The sequence below is a fragment of the Mus musculus genome, chromosome 16 (genome assembly GCF_000001635.26).
Source record: "Mus musculus strain C57BL/6J chromosome 16, GRCm38.p6 C57BL/6J".
NCBI lineage: Eukaryota > Metazoa > Chordata > Mammalia > Rodentia > Muridae > Mus > Mus musculus.
In genome coordinates, this window is record NC_000082.6 from 16,914,801 (window position 1) to 16,935,310 (window position 20,510).

The window sequence follows — 20,510 nt, forward strand, 5'->3', positions numbered from 1 at the left end:
TAAAAATGTACTTCTTAGTGCCCTGGAGACTGAGAGACCGTAGGTAAAGGGGCTGCATCTGAAGGGAGCCTTCATGCTGGTGAGGAACTCTACAGAGCACCAAAGTACTGCAGGCCATCATATAGCAAGGTAGATAAAGTTTCCCAAGGAGAACAATTATTTCTCCATTCGTCCCCAAGTGAATTGATGACAGTTACTTCCCAAAGGTTTCCCTTACATACTGTGGGGATTAGGTGTCCATTACATGAATTATGTGGACAAACTTTGCAACCATAGGGTTATCCTAGTTACTTCCCGGAGAGCATCCTCCCCAGATGAGAGCAGCTGCCTGGGGTCTAATCCCACTGTACTCCCGCCAGGACTCTGTGCACCGTGCCTACTTTGCTGTGTTTGATGGTCATGGAGGCGTGGATGCAGCAAGGTATGCCTCTGTCCACGTGCATACCAATGCTTCTCACCAGCCAGAGCTGCGCACAAACCCTGCAGCAGCTCTCAAAGAAGCCTTCCGGCTCACCGATGAGATGTTTCTCCAGAAAGCCAAGCGAGAGGTGAGAGCTGGCAGTTGGGTTGAAAGTGCTGTTTGGGCATCTGTAGCTGAATATCAGAGAGTTCTGTTCTCCACAGAGGAAGAAAAGCTAAGGGTTGGTGCTTCAGGAAGGGTCTCGAGAGAACAGCTGGCAGACATGCTATTCCATTCCTTCAGGTCTGGGGCTCAGTTTTCGTTTGAGTGGAAGCAGCACAACGCTTGTCTGTTGTATTAGTCTTGTTTTTCATTACTATAACAAGGTCATTGAAGCTGGATCACTTTATAAAGATAGGGACTTGTTTTGACACAGTTCTGGACATACAAGCAAGGCAAATGGCTTTCTTGATAATGGCCTTGCTGGTAGTATGCCATGGTGGCTTGGAGCAAGAAATAGGGAAAGAGTGTGTGTGTGTGTGTGTGTGTGTGTGTGTGTGTGTGTGTGTACACAAGTATGTGTGTATATATGTATTTTCTGGTCTCTCTCCCTCTCATTTAGCCATGAGGAAATCTACCCTCTACACTGTCCAGTCATGGCTTTATCCAGCCCCAGTCACCTCCTAGTACTTAACTCTGGCAAAGCCCTCTTCCCTAACACAATAGTTGATGCTTCTGTGGGTTTTTTGTTTTGTTTTGTTTTGTTTTGTTTTAAGATGTATTTATTCATCATATGTAAGTACACTGTAGCTGTCTTCAGACACTGGAGAAGAGATCTGGTTACGGATGGTTGTGAGCCATCATGTGGTTGCTGGGATTTGAACTCAGTACCTTTGGAAGAGCAGTCAGTGCTCTTAACCACTAAGCCATCTCTCCAGCCTGCTTCTGCGTTCTTAATATTTCATGATGGGAACTAAGTTACAGTACATGAAGCCTTGGGGCCTGCAAACCACAGCACCCCAGGGCCACCATGCTGGACCTCTATGACATAGCCACAATCTGCCAACCCAGCGAAGGGCTCCCTGAATTAAGATGCAGGCTGTTTCCTTTGGCTGAAGGTGGTAGAGTGGCAGACAAGTACTTAAAAGATTCGATCGCTTACAGCTCCATGAGCAGGAGGTAGGGCAGAGAGGCAAGTCTGGTTTCCAAGGCCCAGCAAACACAGACCTTGGATGCTCTGAATAACCCTTGCTAGTCTGAGCTGCAAGACTAGCCCCAGCTAGCCCCAGCTAGCCTGTGGGAATTGCAGGCTGGTCTCCAGTCGAGCTGAGGTCTGAACCTCGATGGTCATAATTCACCTACATGACACACGGTAGGCGTTCCCTCATGCTCCTGGAACTCTGGCCCTTGCCTAAGTTACCACCTCCCACAGCCCCCACAAGAGAAGCATGGTCAGTAGTCGCATAAGCAATGAGAGGGGGAAATATGGGGAATTGCAGGCTGGTATCCAAGAGCATGAGGGAACACCTCCCATGTCATGTAAGTGAATTATGACCACCGGGGTTCAGACCTCAGCTCGGCTGGAGACCAGCCTGCAATGCCCACACTGGGCAGTGCCAGGAGGACAAGGACACTGCTTTTGGGGCGTGGGCTCCAGACTGTCTAACATGCCTAGGAAAACAAGGGTTTGTGTTGCTGAAAGTTTGTCTACTCTGAGAGTGGTGGTCTCACCAGGATCCACAAGGCCCCAGATGTCATTCCATCAAAATATAACAGACTGTCCCAGTGTCCGTTGCTCAGCCAGGTCGGAACTCTTCTTGGACTGGCGTTATGTGTATACATGAGGTCCTCGTTTATGAAAAAGACAGTGAGCCTCTCTCCTGTGAACTAAAAGCACCCTCACTGGGCCCTCCCAGCAGCAGTTGGGGGCAGAGTCTGTGGGGCCAGTGCAGAATCCTGCCACATTTATAGGCTAAGTGGAGATGGCCACTGGCTGAGAGTGAGCAAAGCCCAAAGGACACCAGTGGGATGCACAGGTTTTTAGTTTCTTTCCCTCTCACTTACCCTGGGGATCAAACCTAAGGGCCTTGCATAGCTAACACAAGTGTTCTTCCACTGTATATACCTTTAGCCCTTTTGTTTCTTTTTAACACATATTTTTTAAGGTACAATTCAAACACTCGATGCATTTGTTTACAGTGTTCAGTTGGGATACTCATGAAGCCCCAACTCACCCCTGCCCTTCCATACCTAGTTCCCAGTATCCTTAGTCTGCCTCCTGCCACCACAGACCATCTTGCCAGTTCCAAAGTTAGGTATGAAGGGGTCCTGTAGAACGTGTTCTCTCCATACAGTATGAATCGTTACTTGATCCATAAGTAGGGCTGTGGGTTCCTCTGTGTAGGCTCGTTTTCCTCCTCAGTCCCTCTCAGCCCCGCCCGGCTCTCCTCTCCCTACAGCGACTGCAGAGCGGTACCACGGGTGTGTGTGCACTCATCGCGGGAGCAGCCCTGCATGTTGCCTGGCTTGGAGACTCCCAGGTCATCCTGGTACAGCAAGGACGGGTAGTGAAGCTGATGGAGCCGCACAAACCGGAGCGACAGGTAAGCAGCTCCCTCTGTACAGACTTGAGACATTCTCAGGCCCCTATCGGTGTTAGTGGCATACACTAGAAAGGACAGAAGACTCTCGGTGCTCCTTTATAAGGAGGGTTCCTTTGCCTGACTAGAGTGGGCAGGAGATCCCACATGAGCCCTCCAGAGAGTTCTGTGGATCACAGTGAGAGCCCAGAGTTTCAGGCAAGAATGGGGCCTTGTTCCCTAACAAGCAAACCCAGACTTGAGCCCATAGGGCCTGCGCACAACCCTGAAGAATCCTGCAGTAGGCAAAGTGGATGGCCACTGGCTGAGAGTGAGCAAGGAAGCCACTCTGCCCTGAATCTGGAAACCTCAGGCCTGGAGCTTCAAAGCGTAGAGGCCACCCTAGGATCTCAGGACCCTAAAGTCTCCTGGCCTCTTGAGTCTGAGGTCATCAGCAAACAAAGGTATAGCCAGTGCTCAGGTTCTTACCTCACACGCATGTGTGGACTGTCTCCTAGGTCAGAGAGAGAACGCGTCTAATCAAGGGATATATATCCCTTACCTCCTCCACCAACCTTGCTTTTGCCATATTCCTCTCAGCTGGTGAACTGCCTCATCAGCACATAAAGAGCTCCCACCCTTTCTTATAGACACATGGCATGGCCTTTCACTCACAGTCCAGTCCCCAAGTCAGTGAGATAGTCACCAGTATTCTCTGCTTTCCATTCAGAAAACAAGGCAGGAGGATAACCATGTGCAGCCCATCGTGCAGGCTTAGGTGTATATGCACATGGGGTCCTGGGAGCAAGGCTGCTGAGTCATAGAAGGCATGCTACAGTCTTAGAGATTTGCCCAACTTCTGTCCTTGGGCTGGAGCAGCCCGAGCCAAGCACCGCTGCTGTTGAGACTCCATTGTCCACAGTCTCACCAGTCCATGGGGCATGCCCATCTGTTTCATGACATTTCACGGAGAGAAAGAAGTGCATGTTCACGCCAGATCAAAAGCATCAGTGGCAGACCAGAGTGGCAGTCCACCAAGTCTAGCAAATAAACCAGTCAGACTGTTAGGACTTCTTACAAGTGACTTGGCCCTGTACTGTGGGAAAACCTACCCCAGGCTTATGAAAGCTTCATGCCTGAAACTTCCTGCACAGTACTCTGGGCTTCCCAAACCCAGCAAGCCTGCTGAGCTTCTCCCACCAGAAGGGTCTATTTCAGTCAGAAGGGAACTGTTACACAACACCATCTGCAAGGCAAAGCTACCTCCGTTCTCTTTCAGAGTGCATTTGTCTTAGGGTTTTTGTGGGTTTTTTGTTTTGTTGTTTCGTTTGGTTTGGCTTGGCTTTTGTTTGCTTGGTTGTTTTTTGTTTGTTTGAGCTCTCTCGAGTGTTCTCTCTCTCTGTGTGTGTCTCTCTCTCTGTCTCTCTGTCTCTGTCTCTCTCTCTTTCCCGAGACAGGGTTTCTCTGTGTAGCCCTGGCTGTACTGGAACTCACTCTGTAGACCAGGCTGACCTCGATCTCAGAAATCCACCTGCCTCTGCCTCCTGAGTGCTGGGATTAAAGACGTGTGCCACCACTGCCTGGCTTTTTTGTTTTTTTGTTTTAAAGATTTATTTATTTATTTTATGTAAGTGCACTGTAGCTGTCCTCAGATACTCCAGAAGAGGGCATCAGATTTTTGTTACGGATGGTTGTGAGCCACCATGTGGTTGCTGGGATTTGAACTCGGGACCTTCGGAAGAGCAGTCAGCGCTCTTAACCACTGAGCCATCTCGCCAGCCCCTTGTTTTTTTTTTTAAGACACATTATCTCTGTGTAGCCTGTCTGGCCTGAAACTTGCTGTGTAACCCATCCTGAACTCCAACTTGAAACAATCCTTCTCCCTCTGTCTCTCAGGTACTAGGATTACCCATGTGAGCTACCACACCCAGCTTTCCAGAGTAAATGTGAATATAGTTTGTTGTTGTTGTCATTAATATTTTATTATTTGTATTTGTGTGTATGAGTGTTTACTTACACGTAAGTGAACCACTTTTGTGCCTGGTATCTGCAAATGCCAGAGAGGGTGTCAGATCCTCTTGAACTGGGGTTACAGGTAGTTATGAGCTGCCATGCGGGTGCTGCACAACTGAAGTCAGGTCCTCTATAAGAGCGCTGTTGCTCTTAACCCTGGAGCCATCCCCCAGCTCTTGATCATCTTTCCAGAAGTTCAATGTCATTGTCTTTCCACCAAGTGCTGACAGCACAGCCAAGTTAGGGAGCTGAGCTCCTGCCTGGGCACTGCACGTGTCCCTCACATCCCTCTGCTGTCCCACAGCGGTTTGGGATGTTCTGCAGCAGAGTCAGATTGTCTCCCCTTTTGTAGTTCCTGGGTCACAGAAGCAGGACAGGAAGCAGTCAAGTATATGGCTCATGGTCTGGGAGGTACATGTGTGCAAGCCAGCAAACAGTAGAGAGAACCAAGGTTCAGTCACTTGCCCAGCACACACAGGTAAAGTGCTAGCCTCTACTGCTCTGTCTCCACCACCACAAGGAATTGACTTATGCTACCTGGGCGGATAAAAACACAGCCAGGTCTGGATCCAGTGCCAGCCTTTGCCCTGGGGCTGGATATTCTCTTTCCCATGCCAGGTGGGAACATCTTCCACACAGTCCGAAACCCTGTTTGGTCCTAGCTTGACCCTTCCGAGCCTCAGGGTCAGGCAGGGACCTTTGAAGGTGTAGGGTAAAGATGGAGTGGCCTGGTGCTGGAGTTAGTGCTGGCCAGGGTAGGCACACCTGTGGATCAGGTATCTGCCAACCTGTAGCTTGCCCAACTCCACTCCATCCCACCGGCTCTTGCCTGTAATCCCTGTCACTACCTGCCAGTTTCCAGAAAAGCAGTCAGACATGTTTGAAGACTCCTGCAGGAGCTAGAGCCACAGTAGGAACATGAGACCCTGACAGCCTAACAGCTTCAGAGAGGGCCCAGCCACCACAGGTGACTCTGAGGGTTGTGAGGACTCATGATGATGTCTCGTCCTGCAGCAGTCTAAACAGCCATCACACTATGGGCCCGCTTTAGGCCAGCTGACATTTAGTGTCTATTCTGTAGTATGCTTTCCTGAGGCAGCAAGGTGATGAACTTCTGCTGGTGGAAAAGCAGGGTACAGTAGTGAGGGTACAAGACTCAGGTCAAGTACTGTGGAGAAAGCACGTGGAAATAAGACTGAATCCTGGAGGCATGGGACTTGAGCACATCAGAGACGAGAGAGAGAACACACTGACCTGAGGCAGTGGAAAACTCTACAAGGGCTCACAGCCAACTCTCACCATGTCCAGGCCACTAGAGGGCAAGCTGAGGTCTGCTCTCAAAAGGATGGGCTGTGAGGTTGTAGATGGCATCTGCACTTGCAGATCAGTGGCTTCAGAAGGAAGGAGCCCAGGCATTGGGCCCATATGGAGAAGGCCTTGGGAGTCCACAGGGATTTGGAGATGCTCTGAGTGGTACTGGAACCTTGCACACTGCAGCCCTGACACCGGGGAAAGGGTAATGTGGCTATTACTAGAACTGCTGAGTCATCAAGCTTTGGCCGCAGAGATGCTGTTTCAGGAGGTGGGGAGGAAGCAGGAGGAAGAGGGAAGGGTAACAGAAGAACCAGGCAAGGGTGCTAGCTTGCGCCTGGAACAAGCATGGGCACAGGGCAAGGCTGTGATCAGTGCAGCCAGAGGAGGGATCCAGGAAAAGGAAGAAGGAACAAGGTTATAGGACCGAGCTAAGCAAGGCCAACCAGCTCAGCACATTACTTTAAACCCTGGTGCTGTAGTCCATGCAGACTGAGTAGGCCTGTTGAAACAGGCCTGTCAGGGAGGGGATCACTGGCCCCAGTGCCCACTCCAGCTCTGTTCCCACAGCCAGATAGCCTGACTTGGAGCTTCAGAAAGGAAGGTTCTGCAACCTAGAAGCCTTGGGGAGGTTAGGTTTACATGAGTAAAAGAGCGAGATGAGTGATCTCCCTCATCTAGGAGAGATTCAAGGTGCCCCAGAGGGCCTCAACACATGCACTCAGCTATTCACACTAGCCCTCAGGAGTCAAACTTTACATCTGTGAGCCTCTCCCTGGAGGGGACCAGCCGAACCAAAGAGTTTCAAGATACCTGTGGCTAGACCAAGCCTCTGCCCATCCCCCTTGCAAGTAGGGCTGGATCTATTGACAGAGACGATGCCCAGGAGTGAGTGGGGAGAAGGTTGGCTAAGGGGCGGACTTGCTACTGCCTCTCACGGCCTAACTCAGGTGTAAGAGTCCTGCCATGTGACCTTATGTGCACAGCACATGCTTCGGCCCAGCAGTTTTCACATAGAGATGACAGCCCCAAGTAAAAGATGAGGGATCTGCCCTCTGAGTCTGCACTAACGCCACTCTCCTGCCCAGGAGTACCTTGTTGGCCCAAGCACTGCTTAGAGATGTATCATGGCTTGCATGGGTGACCCTTCTACACTGCCCCCCCCCCATTCCTTGATTAGCCATCCTGTCTTTAATATGATGTCTGATTTGGATATCTAGGTAAGCTTCTTGACTTGGTTCAAGTACTTTGGCTTCAAATGTGTCTTAGGACTTAAGTTCTACTTATGTAGTGACATTCAAACCCCTGCCCCTGGCCCCCAACTCACCCAAGTTCCCACCTCATGACTGTCTCTTGCAGGATGAGAAAGCACGAATTGAAGCCCTGGGTGGCTTTGTTTCTCTCATGGACTGTTGGAGAGTCAACGGGACCCTGGCAGTGTCTAGAGCCATTGGTAAGAGAGAGGGCTGCTGCAGGGAACCATGGGCTTACTCAGTGACTTAGGGCAGAATAATGCTCCCTAAAGTATTCACAGCATTTAGACCTTCTAGACTTACAGTGGAACTGCCTCCAAATAAACCCAAGATAAGCTAAAAAACCACTGTGTTCAGAATGCGATCTACCGAACCTAGTGGGTCCCAGCTCAGCACAGCTCAGCAGCTGGCTCCGACCAAGGCTTCCAGCTGATTGTAAGCTGCAGGTCTCTCTAACCAGGAGAGGATCAGGTTCACAGTGTAGTTTCTATTTACTGTACATTGTCAAACACTGTAGGAAGAGTCTAGCTCGCTTGGTCAAGTGCTTGCCTGGCATGCACAATCCTGAGCTCAGTCCCCACTTGTGCTGCTGCTGCCGCTTAAACCAAGTATGGTGGCACACACCTGTAATCCATCCTAGGAGGTAGGTAGAGGAAGATGAGAACGTCAAGGTTATCCTGGACTACATAGGCTATTGGAAGCCATAGAAAATTAAAGGCCCTCTCTCTAGGGCCTACTAAAATATAGTAGGAAACCTCTAGCCGGGGTTAAATATCCTATAGATGATGTCTTCTGTAAGCTCACTCATGGTAATGATTCTTTTTTTTTTTTCCTCAAAAAAAAAAAAAGTTTAAGATCCTATTTCTTCTGGAGAATATAGCTTCCCATTCTTCTCTGTCTCCTGTCACTGCTGAAACCCAGCTCAGAGAGCATACCTGCCTCTTCCTGTAACTCCACCTCCATCTACTCCATCTACACCTGCCCTCTCACCCTCTTGAGGTCTTTGTTGGCTCCTTCCTCATAGCCTGTCTTTGTACTGCTCTAGCAGTCTATCTGTAGACACACTGGAGATGCAGCCTTCCCTGGAGTGAGATCTGCTCTGTGGAGCTGGGGGGGGGGGGAGGGTGTGACTCTCCTACAAAGAGGGTGGGAAGCACTAAGCAGGTGACCCCTTGAGAGCCAGCTGGGCTCCTGTACCTGCATGCCCTTGGGGATGGTGATATGGGTTGGTTCTGAGCACACGGGAAGTAAGAAACAAGGCTCTTCTGTCTGTTCATTCCCAGGGGATGTCTTCCAGAAGCCCTATGTGTCTGGGGAGGCCGATGCAGCATCCAGAGAGCTAACGGGCTCAGAGGACTACCTGTTGCTTGCTTGTGATGGTTTCTTCGATGTTGTCCCCCACCATGAAGTCACGGGTCTCGTCCATGGCCACTTGCTCAGGCACAAGGGCAATGGGATGCGTATTGCTGAGGAGCTGGTGGCTGTGGCCCGTGACCGGGGCTCCCATGACAACATTACAGTCATGGTGGTCTTCCTTAGGGAGCCCCTGGAGCTGCTAGAGGGTGGAGTCCAGGGGACAGGGGATGCCCAGGCAGATGTAGGAAGCCAGGACTTGTCCACTGGCCTCTCAGAACTTGAGATCAGTAATACCTCACAGAGAAGCTAAGTGGTCCAGGCCTCCAGGCCCCATCCGGACTCTCCCTCTGCCCTCGTGATCCTCCCCTTCAAAGACCTTAGATCCAAAAGGTATAGTGGGCAGGGGTGCACACTCTCACAGCATTCCCTTAGCACCCCAGCCCTTCATGTTGCCTACCACAGCCTGTCCTCATGGCTGCAGAACTGCAGTAGGCAGCTAGTGGATCTCAGAAGGAAACATAGGAAAATGGCCTCACCGAAGAGCAGATGGCTGAGGTGATCAGGGCCGGACAGGTCTGGGAACAGAAACCACAGGCACCTGCTGGTAGCCTAACCAAAAACACAGGTCAGGTCTTGGAGGACCCTCACACAGATCCTGGAATGAGATCTGCAGCCAGGTGTCCAGCCCAGGCTTGTGGCTTCTCATTGTACCCAAGGCTGGGAGGGTTTGGTCTGTACTAACACACAAGCTCGCAGTCCTGCTTGACTGCTGGCTTCCCAAAGAGGAGACATTGGTCTTGCTGGGAGGCACAGCAGGAGAGTGACCCACTGCCACTGCACTCTAACTGAGTACTAAGGCCACTAGGGCTTTCTAGACCTCGCTTTCCCCTTGAGCTTCCTGGGGAGGTGAAGTGAGGTGTGTGTGTGTGTGTGTGTCTTTGTGTGCTTAGATTTATTGCAGGGAAAGGTCTAATCCAGAATCAGTATTCAGGCTTTGTCATGTTGTATCAGTGCCAAGGTGACCCTCAAGGTCATGTAACTTAAGCAAAGCTTAGCATTTATTTTATTCCTGAAAACTTAAGTATTTTACTTTTTTGTGTGTTCGTGGAGACATTTGCAGTATTAATGATTTTATTTTTCCTAAATCGGGATGGAAACAAACTTTTCCAGGTTATGTTAATAAGCCACTTAAGTGCCTTAAACAGCTTTGGTGTAGATGAGAATTGCTGGGTCCGTCATGGATCCTGATAGGCAGACGTGTTGAGGTTCTCAAAGAGGCTGCATTTGTTGTGGGAAGGCACACTTTCAGCCAGCACTCTTTCTGGGAAAGTCCTTTTGTGCGTCTGGGCACCTCAGAACTTCCTTGAAGTGATGGGTAAAGGCTGTGACTATGGGCACCTGGGGTGACACTGGCCTCCTTGTCCACCTTGGAGTCTGGCTGGTTCCCAGCTGAGAGAACCTTACTGCTCTTGGCTAGAAGATTGACACACTCAATCTCTCTTGAAACTCTCTTAAGTGTGTTTGCAGTTATGTTGATTGAGTTGTTGAAGACAGTGCTTAGGTGAGGAACTTGGGCAAGCCCAGCAGTCCACCATCTTTCTCCTGTGACTTGTGTCCTAACCTGCTAGACTCTGTCCTGACCTGAGCAGCATGAAAGACCTCCACATCCCTAGAGCAGTGATGGATACAGTCAGGCAAGGAAACCAAGTGAGGGTTGGGGGGGATACCAAGAATAGAAGGACTAGGAGGCCCTCAACAAGGGCCAAGCGAGTCAAGGCTGCTCTCTGCAGACACTGGCAGGTCCAGAGAATAATGGTGGCTTAGCAGAGGCTCAGGGAAGGATCAGTAGGAAGAAGGGTGGCTGTGAGGTAGGTCCCCATGAAGGAGACATAGTTCACCTGTAGAGTGAAAGCCCTAGCAAGACTTGCAGAGCTTTGTTCATTGCACCTAAGCCCTCTTTGAAAAGAAGCAAGGGAGCTCATACTTATTCCTCTGAGGCAAGTTCACTTCCAGCAGTAGGAGAGCGAGCCAGCCAAATGCAGCTGGGCACCCACCTGTATGCTTGCCATTTACCCATTCCCACAGCAGGGATGGAAGAGCTGGGGCCATGTAGTTGATTCCTTGATCAAGTCTCCTGATAGGAACGTGATCACTCAGATGGCTGCCCACCTAATAGCTAGGTATTGCTTAACTTGAAGGCCTGCTGCCTTCCGGGGGGGGGGGGGGTGTCAGAATCCAGCATCCTCAGTGCCATCTCAACACAGGGTGTGGTTGTTGGTCCAGCCTGCCTGTAGCAGTGACCTTCATAGAGGGAGATAAATTGATTTTGGTTTTCTCCCATTTTTGCTAACCTGATCATTGCTGGTAAGAGTGGAATTTGGGCCTCCTTGGTGGTCTGGATTCATACTCGCATGTAAAGATGTGCCAAATATCAAGGCCTCAGTGTAAAGGGAAGCCCCTTTCCCAGGCTTGTCTGAGTGCCTCCCCCACCCTTCCCCCTGTCTGGCAATGGTCTGGGACCAACATCAGGCACTGCTCCATCCTGATCTAGTGGCCAAGGAAGACCACATTCTCCTACTGTTGAGGGCTGGCCTTGAGCGAGTTCCTAGGTACAGAGAACTCTTTTTGTCTGGACTGGAGTTGCCAGTACCAAGCCTACAAGACTTGTTGGCCACCTCCTCCTCAGAGTCTCTTCCCAAAAGAATCCCCTAGCCAGGATAATGGGTGGCTTAGTAGAGGCTCAGGGAAGGAACAGGGAGAAGGGTGGCTGTGAGCTCAAGTCCCCCTCTTTGCCACCATCACATTGTGTGAGCGGAACCAGTCACTGCACCTCTCAGGCCTCAGGGAAAGGCATGGAGGGCATGCATAGCATTACCAGGAGCTGCCAGAGCACGGGAGCCCATCCTCCACCAGCAGCAGAGAGGGGTTAAGTATTATTAGTGTCTATTCTTAAAATTAAGTGGGCTGGAACAGAGCTGAGTTACAGGCGCCAGTGTCTTACACAGATACAAAAGCTGAAGCCGTCAGCCTGCCTTTGCAGGTACAGCTGCCTCCCAACCAAGGCCTGGAGGCGTTAAGAGGTGGGAGGGCACAAGCAGGCTTTCAGGAGTGTTGAAGCAAGGGATCTGCAGCATAGCTTTGGGCGTCTCCAGAACTCATGGTGAGGGAGGCACCAACACCTAGAGGTCTTAAAAGCCCTGCATTCACCATGATCTGTCTGCCCCTGCCCTTTTGGGTTCTTCTGCATGCAGTGCCCCCCTCTCCTGATGCTAAGTTTTGGCATGGGTGTCCTGGCTACCTCAACTGTATTCTCAAGGCCAGGAGGATGGCTCTGGCCATACTTACGGAAGCCAGGCCAATTTGTGTGAAGCAAGCTGGGCTTCTGGTTTGATTCAGCTTCTGTAGCCTCCAGGGACCATCCTCTGGAGTCTTGTGCTTTCACTGGACTCTTCAGCTTCACCAAACACACCAAGCTTTGCCATTTACATGCCATGTGGGCCTTGCCAAGGGTTATTTCAGGGGTCTTCCTGGGAGTCTTGTTCTAAGACACCGTGTTTCTTTAGTCTTAGGGACAACTCCCAAGGTGATGAGCTCATAGGACGTCTTCCCATGGGGCCCTGTACTGGTGTCAATAAACCATATATTCAAGATTCCTGAGTGCCACTTGGATCTCTTCCCTGTGCGTCTGTCTATAGTTAACATCTGTATCCCTGACAAAATACTCAACAGAAAAAGTATTTTAAAAGGTGTTCTAAGCTGGGCGTGGTGGCACACGCCTTTAATCCTAGCACTTGAGAGGCAGAGGCAGGTGGATTTCTGAGTTCGAGGCCAGCCTGGTCTAGAGTGAGTTCCAGGACAGCCAGGGCTACACAGAGAAACCCTGTCTTGAAAAACAAAACAACAACAACAAAAGGTGTTCTAGAGAGTTTAGCCCATGGTTGATCCCATGTGCTTGAGCAGGAACATGTGACAGACTTCATGGCTATCTACCGCAAAGCCAACCCAGGAAGAGTGAAAAGAAATGACCAGGGACCCACAGGATGTGATGAGCTTCCAAAAGCCAAGTCCTGCATACTGGTTTCCACAATTTCCCAAAATAGTGCCAACAACTTGGTACTTGGGACAAAGCATTGAAAACCTGAGACTTCATGAGACATTTTGGATTTGGGGTCCTCTTGGCATCCAGGGTATGTTTGGAAGCTGCTGAGGAGCTGGTCCTGGGTTAGGGTTAGGGAGACTGTCCATCCTACCAGCCATGGGGTCCAGAGGGGTAGTAAAGAGGGGTCAGGCCCCTGAGGAACCTAGCAGCATCTACAGTGCCTCTTCACAGCCTGAAATGCCTCAAGCATTTGGGCACTGAGCACAAGGTCCTCCAGTCAACAGTCAGCTGGGGCCACCTGTGGGCATAGACCCTCACAGTATTTCAAGGACCACTTGCATGGACACTAAAGCACCAGGCATTTCTTCTGCCTCCACCCTGCCCTCTGCCTGGCACTTGCCACATCCTGCATGCAGGGCCAAGGGCAGAAGCTCTCAGAAGATGGGATGCAGAGTGGGAAGCACAGCCCTAGGCCCCTGGTGAGTTTACTGAGCATCACTGCTGGCTCTGAGACAGGGTTGTGGGTGATTCCTTTTTCTTGTTCACATGTTCCCCTAAATTCTGTTTTCTTAATACAGCAAACATGCCTTTGTTTTCAGTCTCATTTTATTTCAGTAGAACAGGCAAATGTTAAAAATCCACATTTTGGGTTTATTATCTGGAAATACTCAAATAAATTAGTTACTTTCACATTGTTGTGACTAAAACCCTGACAAAATCAAGTGATAGAAGACAGTTCATTTTGGCTCACAGTCCGTCTGGGCAGGGAAGGCATGTCAGGAGTGTGAGGCCAACCCAGCAGCTCAGAAGAGCAGATCTCATCCACACAGGAAGCAGGAAAAGACCAGGAAGCAGGGCCAGCTATAAACCATCAAAGTCCACCCCCAGTGACCCACCACCACCACCCCTCCATTGTAACTCCTGAAGGTTCCATAACCTCAAACAGTGCCACCAGCTGAGGACCAAGTATTCAGATTTCTGGGGACATTTCATACTCAAGCCACAACACCAAATAATCTTAAAAAAAAAAAAAAAAAAACACTTAGGAATCTTCCTCTAGTTGGGCGTGGTGGCGCACGCCTTTTATCCCAGCACTTAGAAGGCAGAGGCAGGCGGACTTCTGAGTTCGAGGCCAGCCTGGTCTACAGAGTGAGTTCCAGGACAGCCAGGGCTATACAGAGAAACCCTGTCTCGAAAAACCAAAAAAAAAAAAAAAAAAAAAATCTTCCTCTAAAGGGAGTCATAAAGAGCTTAGGGTTGCTATGGAAACAAAGCTGCAGCACAGTGCTGTGCATCAGGATTTAAACACAGTTCTATAATTGAGCCAAGTTAAAAGGTGGTGTGTGCTAAGTCTAGAAACATGTTTACCAAGAGCAACTGACTTGTAGTGAGTATGCTTTAGGTTGGATGTGGTAGCACACACCTTTAATCACAGCACTAAGGAAGGCAGAGGTAGGGTGATCTCTTGAGTTTGAGGCTAACCTGATCTACAGAGAAATGCTGTCTTGAAAACCCAAAACTTAAAAGAAGAGGAGAAGGTGGTGGAAGAGGTAGGGTGGGAGGAGGAAGCAGCTGCTGCTACTGGTGAGAGGTCAGCTGGTAACATAAGAAATAATAAGACTCAGAGTGTCTGGATCCACAGTCCAGGTAGCTAAATCAGGGTATGAAGGACAGCATCTGAGGGGAGCCTGTTAGATAAGGCTCACTGTTGTAATGAAAAGCCTGCAACTATAGAGCCCTATGGCTAAGGAGACTGGTCCTTCAGGACTTGCCTTAACAGGTGAGGGACCTGCCTCAGAACAATTACAGCAAGTGGCCTTTAAGAGAGATCAGCTTGGATCCACTGAACTCCGAATTGGACTCTAGACCTGCAGCCCTCCATCCTCCACAGTGACTTCTGACTCAACTTCTGTGCCCTCACCCACCTTGGAGACAGCCAGTAGCTGTTAGAGTGGAATTTGCTCCCAAAGGTCTCAGTGCAATAAGCACATGCAGAGTCAAGTGGACTGGAGCCCCCAGTACACAAGAAACCACTCTTCAGGACAACTGAAAGCTGCCTCAGTACCCTTAAGGATTAATACATCATTTCAAGTCAAGATGACTGAGAATCAGCAGGAGAGGGTCTCAGTCCAGCCACGTAGCAGACATCATCCTGACATGGCACACAACTCCCAAGGGATAACAGGGCGTCCCACAAAAAGCCACCTACCAAATCTTCACCAAGAGTGGAAGATACATTGCCTGCAAAGTCTACATGGGCAATTCTTCAACCCGAGGAAGGGGCAATTTTCAGAGTCTCTAGTTTCTATCATTTGGTTTGTGATTCCTTCATGAAACAGGGGGAGGGGTTCAGGGGGAGAAGTAACAGGTAACAGCCTCTTCCTGAGCTTCCTTGGGAGCCTCAGAGAGCATTGAAGCTGCCTGCATGAAGCACAGCCTCAGAATGCTAGTGAGGATAGGATGGGCCATCCAAAACTAAGGATGTGTGAGATGCCAGAAGAAACCCTGTTACTGTGTGAACTGTCAAGTCAAGAAGTCTTCTGATAAACATCATTTCTGCTTTTTAAGTATCCTTAACTGATCCTGAGAACTAGGAGAGGCCTGTGTGCCTTCGGCTTGCTAGGGCTTACCATCCTAGCCCGGCTGCACTCCTTCCTCCCAAGCACAGGCTCAGCCCAGGCCCTGTCTACTCTGCCTTATGGGACCCCTCTCCTGTTCCCCAGCCTTGTCTGCTGTGTTCCTCTTAGCCCTTCCCCAGCACCCCCAGACTGGCCATCCCATTGCTGTTAGACTATATTTTATGGGATGCAACATAACCTGCTGCTGTTGGGTCTGGGGCAGTGGGGACAGGGTTTCCGGGGCTGCAGAGTGGCAGAACCAGGCAAGAGGCAAATAGAGTCTGTTTTTTTTTTTTTTTAATTTGTCCTTTCACAATTTCACTCATGTACACAATGCATACCCTCCTACAACCCACCCTCTCACATCTCCCTACAACCTATAAACCATTCCTCTCCCCTACAAATATCTTTTCGCTGACTAGTGGGCTGATGCCTACCCTGTCCCCAGCACTCCCTGCCCCCAGGGGACACAGCTGCCCACTAGGCAACAAGCCCAGAAGAAGATAGTGCCAGCATGCAAATCTGGGGGTTTCTGATCAGGCCCTGCCCCTGCTGCCCACGCATCCATCTGTCTTCCCCTCCCCACACCCACACAACTCCTCCAGAGCCCCTGGCAGAACCTCCTTAAGTATATGCTGCCTTGCTGTTCCTGATGAGTCGACTCGTGTATCTGAATCTCCAGATGGTGGTTTGCATTCCCCCTGTCCTCCAACTGCATGTAGCTTGACACACTCACTCAGAGCCACCAGATGGGAGTGGGGGAGGCAAGAAGGACAAGTGAGGTGTGACGGGTAGATGGGTGTAGTGGAGGCAATTCATCCAAAGGACTGAGCTACCAGGATAGAGCAGGGTATGTGTTAGACTCTACCAGGAGGGAAACAAGCTAAAGCTAATAGAAAGAGTGGGGGCCATGGTGTGCTGGGGAGAGGAGGGGAGAGGCGTTATGTCCATCAAACAAGAGTTTCCTCCTGAGGAAGGGAACCTGAAAACCAGGTCTCCCAGGCTGGGTCTAGAATGTAGCAGAGCCAGAAAAAGAGGCAGAAATCCTGATTAGCAAGCTGTTATCTGATTTGACCACAGATCTCCACACTGGAGTCCTACATCTCAGCCTTATTAACTTGTCTGGGACCTGGATGGGCTCTAAGCTAATCAAAGATAGGTCAAAGAGGACTTCAGATGGGCCCCAGCACTTGGGAGGCCAAAAAAGAGAGCTGCTTAGCCTGGGCTATATTGGGAGACCTTGTCTCAAAAAAATCAAAACAAGAGGCTAGGGAGATAGCTCCCTTGGTAAAGTGTTTGCCTTGCCTAGGGATTGAGTTCAGACCCTAGAAGCTATGTTTTTAAAAAGCCAGACTTGATGGTGTATGGGGACTCAGACAGGAGGAATTCTTGGGGCCCTTCAGCTACCCAGCTATATTACAATTCTCTGGGAGAATAGAAGCAATGGTTGGATATATATTAAAAAGAGACTTACTAGACTAATGTATAACATGCAATCTAGGTAGTTCAACAATGGCTATGTCACGCCAAAAATGGTCAAGAATCTGGTAGTTTGTCATCCGAGGGTTGGTAGGCTGACAGCTACCAGTCTTCAGTCTGCATTAGAAGTCTTAAAAAGCTTGTTCTGATATCAGTGAGTTCAGCAGTTGCAGCAACAGAACAGATGAGTTTGCCAGCAAGAATGAAGGCAGACAGGCAAAAAGCAAGCTTCCTTCTTTTATCTCCCTTCTAAGTTTCCATCCACATTTAGTATGAGTCTTACTTTTTTTTTGGGGGGGGGGGGTGTTGAGACAGGGTTTCTCTGTGTAGCCCTGGCTGTCCTGGAACTCACTCTGTAGACCAGGCTGGCCTCAAATTCAGAAATCCGCCTGCCTCCGCCTCCCAAGTGCTGGGATTAAAGGTGTGTGCCACCCCTGCCTGGCCCATTTTAAATAATATAACCAAGAACTCCCTTAAAGAAGGATGGTGGTACACACCTTTAATCCCATCACTTTGGAGGCAGAAGCTGATAGATCTCTGTGAGTTCAGGCCAGCCTCAGCTACACAGCAAGTTCCAGGCCAGGAAGAGCTACATAGACTCTGTCTCAAAAAAAGAAAAGAAAGGAGGGAAGGATAGGGAAAAAGTGTCCAGCACTTAGTTGATGGTACATTCAGTCACCTTGACAACCAAGAGAGCACATCCCACCAGCCTAGCATACTTGGTGAATTCCAGGTCATCGAAAGACCCTCTCTCTAAAGAAAAATATAAGAACAGTGGGTGGGATTTGAGGAATGACACCTGAGGCAGCCCTCATACATGCAAACACCATACAAAATATATACACAACACACACCAAACACACACCCAAAAGAGTCATTTTGTGGAGGGTTGAGGAATCCGAATTCAGAGAGCCCAGGCCCTGAAGAATGAAGATTTAAAATCAAGGCCACAGCTAAACATCTGAAGTTCATTGCCAGGACTGTGATGGTTCAGGAGGGGACATGGAAGGTGAACAGAATCCTCACCACCTTACTGCAGTCATAAAGCGACGACAGTACTATGAGAAGCCTTGTGACTGCCACCAGCAAAACAGCTATGAAACGTGCTGGAGGATCCACAACATGGAAATGGCTCGAAAAATTAACTTCTTGATGCAAAAGAACCGTGCAGACCCGTGGCTGGCTGCTGAGGCTTGGGGCTAGACACCCACATTAGTTCCATGTCCACCTCCTTTCTTTATCCAGTCAATTTCTGTTACTTTTCTCTACAATTAACTCAACCACAAGTGAATAAGACAGCATGGACATAAGAAGCTATCTTATTGGTCCACAGCAGGCCCTTCCTTGATTAAAAGGAAAAGAATGAAAAAAAAAGCCATTTTACCTAACAACCTAACAGTCTCCTAAAGCACAGAGTCCTGAGGCAGAGGCGGCATCAGGCGGCCTCGTGAGGGGACTGTGGACACCTGCAGGGGCCTCAGATAGCTGGAAACTAGTGCTCACTACAACAAAATCAGTTACCTCTGGATGTTAGCTACTATAGGCCTTATATTACTATTTTTGTAGTTTCTTGTTTGTTTAACATAGGATCTCATGTATCCCAGGCTGGCCTTGAACTCCCCTGATCCTCCTCCCTCCATCTCTAGAGTACTGGAATGGCAACTCTGCACCACCACACCTTGCTCAAGTATGTGTTTTTCTTCTTTCTCCTCCTTTCCTCTTCCTTTTATCATTATCATCACCATCACCAGGGTCATCAACACCATCATCACCATTGGCACCACCACCACCATCATCTTCATCAGGCTGAACTCCAGGTCTCACCCATGCCAAGAATATATTCTATCACTGAACTTTGTTTCTGGCCCTATATTTTCCAACTGTTTTTTGGTTGATTTTTGTTTTTGATTCAGGGTCTCTTGTAACCCAAGATGGCCTCAAACTCTCCTGTACCTTCCAAATTCTGGAAATACAAGCACACATGCTCACGACTGACAGAGAAAAACAAACAAAAAACATGGGTTTCTGATGATCAAATTCAGGCCATATGTGCAAAGCAAGCCCCAGACCCCCATTTTTTTCAAATGTATGTGTGTATGCACATGTGTGCATGTTCATGTGCACATCTCTGTGTGTGCATGTACATGCATGTGTGTTCATATGGGGGGGTGCGTTAGGGGTAGGGATGTGCATGCATGTGAGTGAATATTTGAGGCCAACAGTCAGCCATGTTGTCTTCTTGAAGATACTTTGTTGTTTTGAGACAAGGTCTTTCAATGACCTTCACCAACTAGGATGGCCAGCAAAACCCTAGGGCTCCTCCTGTCTCTACCTCCCTCCTGCTGGGACCACAACGTGTGCCACCATGCCTGGCTTTGGTTATGGGGGTTCTTGGGATCAAACTCCAATCCACCTGCTTGCTAGATAAGCATTTTTTTTGTTTTATGTTATATAGGTGTTCTGCCACATATATGTATGTGTTTCAAATGTATGCAATGTCTGTGAAGGCCAAAAGAAGGTGTCAGATCCCCTCAGACAGGAGGTAAAAATGGTTGTCAGCCACCATGTGGGTGCAGGGAATCAAACCTGGGTCTACTAGAAGAGCAGCCAGTGCTCTTAACCACTAAGCTACCTCTTCAACCCCGATAGAAGCATTTTACCAACTAAGCTATCTTCCCAGCCCATTTTCTATATTAGTAAAAAGTTTTAAAATCAGAAAAATAATACTATGTTGGGAGCCGCCCCCACATTCGCCGTCACAAGATGGCGCTGACATCCTGTGTTCTAAGTGGTAAACAAATAATCTGCGCATGTGCCAAGGGTATTTTACCACTACATGTACTCTGCCTTTCCCGTGACGTCAACTCGGCCATGGGCTGCAGCCAATCAGGGAGTGATGCGTCCTAGGCAAAGAATAATTCTCCTTAAAAGGGGACGGGGTTTCCGCCATTCTCTCTCTTGCTGGCGCTCTGGCGCGCTGGCGCTCTGGCTCCTAAAGATGTAAGCGGGGGGCTTTCGTTTTTGGGGCTGGGGGCTTGCGCTCCTGCTCCTGAAGATGTAAGCAATAAAGTTTTGCCGCAGAAGATTCTGGTTTGTTGTGTTCTTCCTGGCCGGTCGTGAGAACGCGTTTAAGAGTTGGTGCCGAAATCCGGGACGAGAAAATCCGGGACGAGAAAATACAAGAAAACTCGGGACGGGAGTTAACCATCACCGGCGCAAGGAAGATCCCTCATTCCGGAACCAGAACTGCGGGTTATGGTAATGAAGGTTCCCGTAAAACAGACTGTTGAGAAGGATTCAACTGCGTGAATTCAGAACTCTTCAGCTGGGAAACGGCGGTAATAAAGTGTTCCCGCATCACAGACTGTTGAGAAGGATTCAACTGCGTGAATTCAGAACTTT

The 20,510-nt window shown here is 49.4% G+C and overlaps 1 protein-coding gene and 1 pseudogene across 3 annotated transcripts in view; both read left to right on the plus strand.

The window, feature by feature from the left end:
- The window catches only part of Ppm1f (protein phosphatase 1F (PP2C domain containing)), a 30,907-nt gene extending 18,332 nt beyond the window's left edge, over nucleotides 1-12,575 (plus strand). For 2 of the 3 annotated variants that reach the window (XM_017317124.2, XM_006522508.4), the window contains 4 exons: nucleotides 360-548; nucleotides 2,860-3,003; nucleotides 7,663-7,756; nucleotides 8,840-12,564. In XM_017317124.2, coding sequence (XP_017172613.1) covers nucleotides 360-548; nucleotides 2,860-3,003; nucleotides 7,663-7,756; nucleotides 8,840-9,222 — 810 coding nt within the window. In that variant the 3' untranslated portion in view covers nucleotides 9,223-12,564. Of the gene's footprint in view, nucleotides 1-359; nucleotides 549-2,859; nucleotides 3,004-7,662; nucleotides 7,757-8,839 lie in introns of all 3 variants that reach the window. The other variant, NM_176833.4, reaches the window with a different exon arrangement.
- A 3,997-nt stretch (nucleotides 12,576-16,572) lies between these two features.
- On the plus strand, nucleotides 16,573-19,693 carry Gm46540 (annotated as a pseudogene).
- The last annotated feature ends 817 nt before the right edge of the window (nucleotides 19,694-20,510 follow it).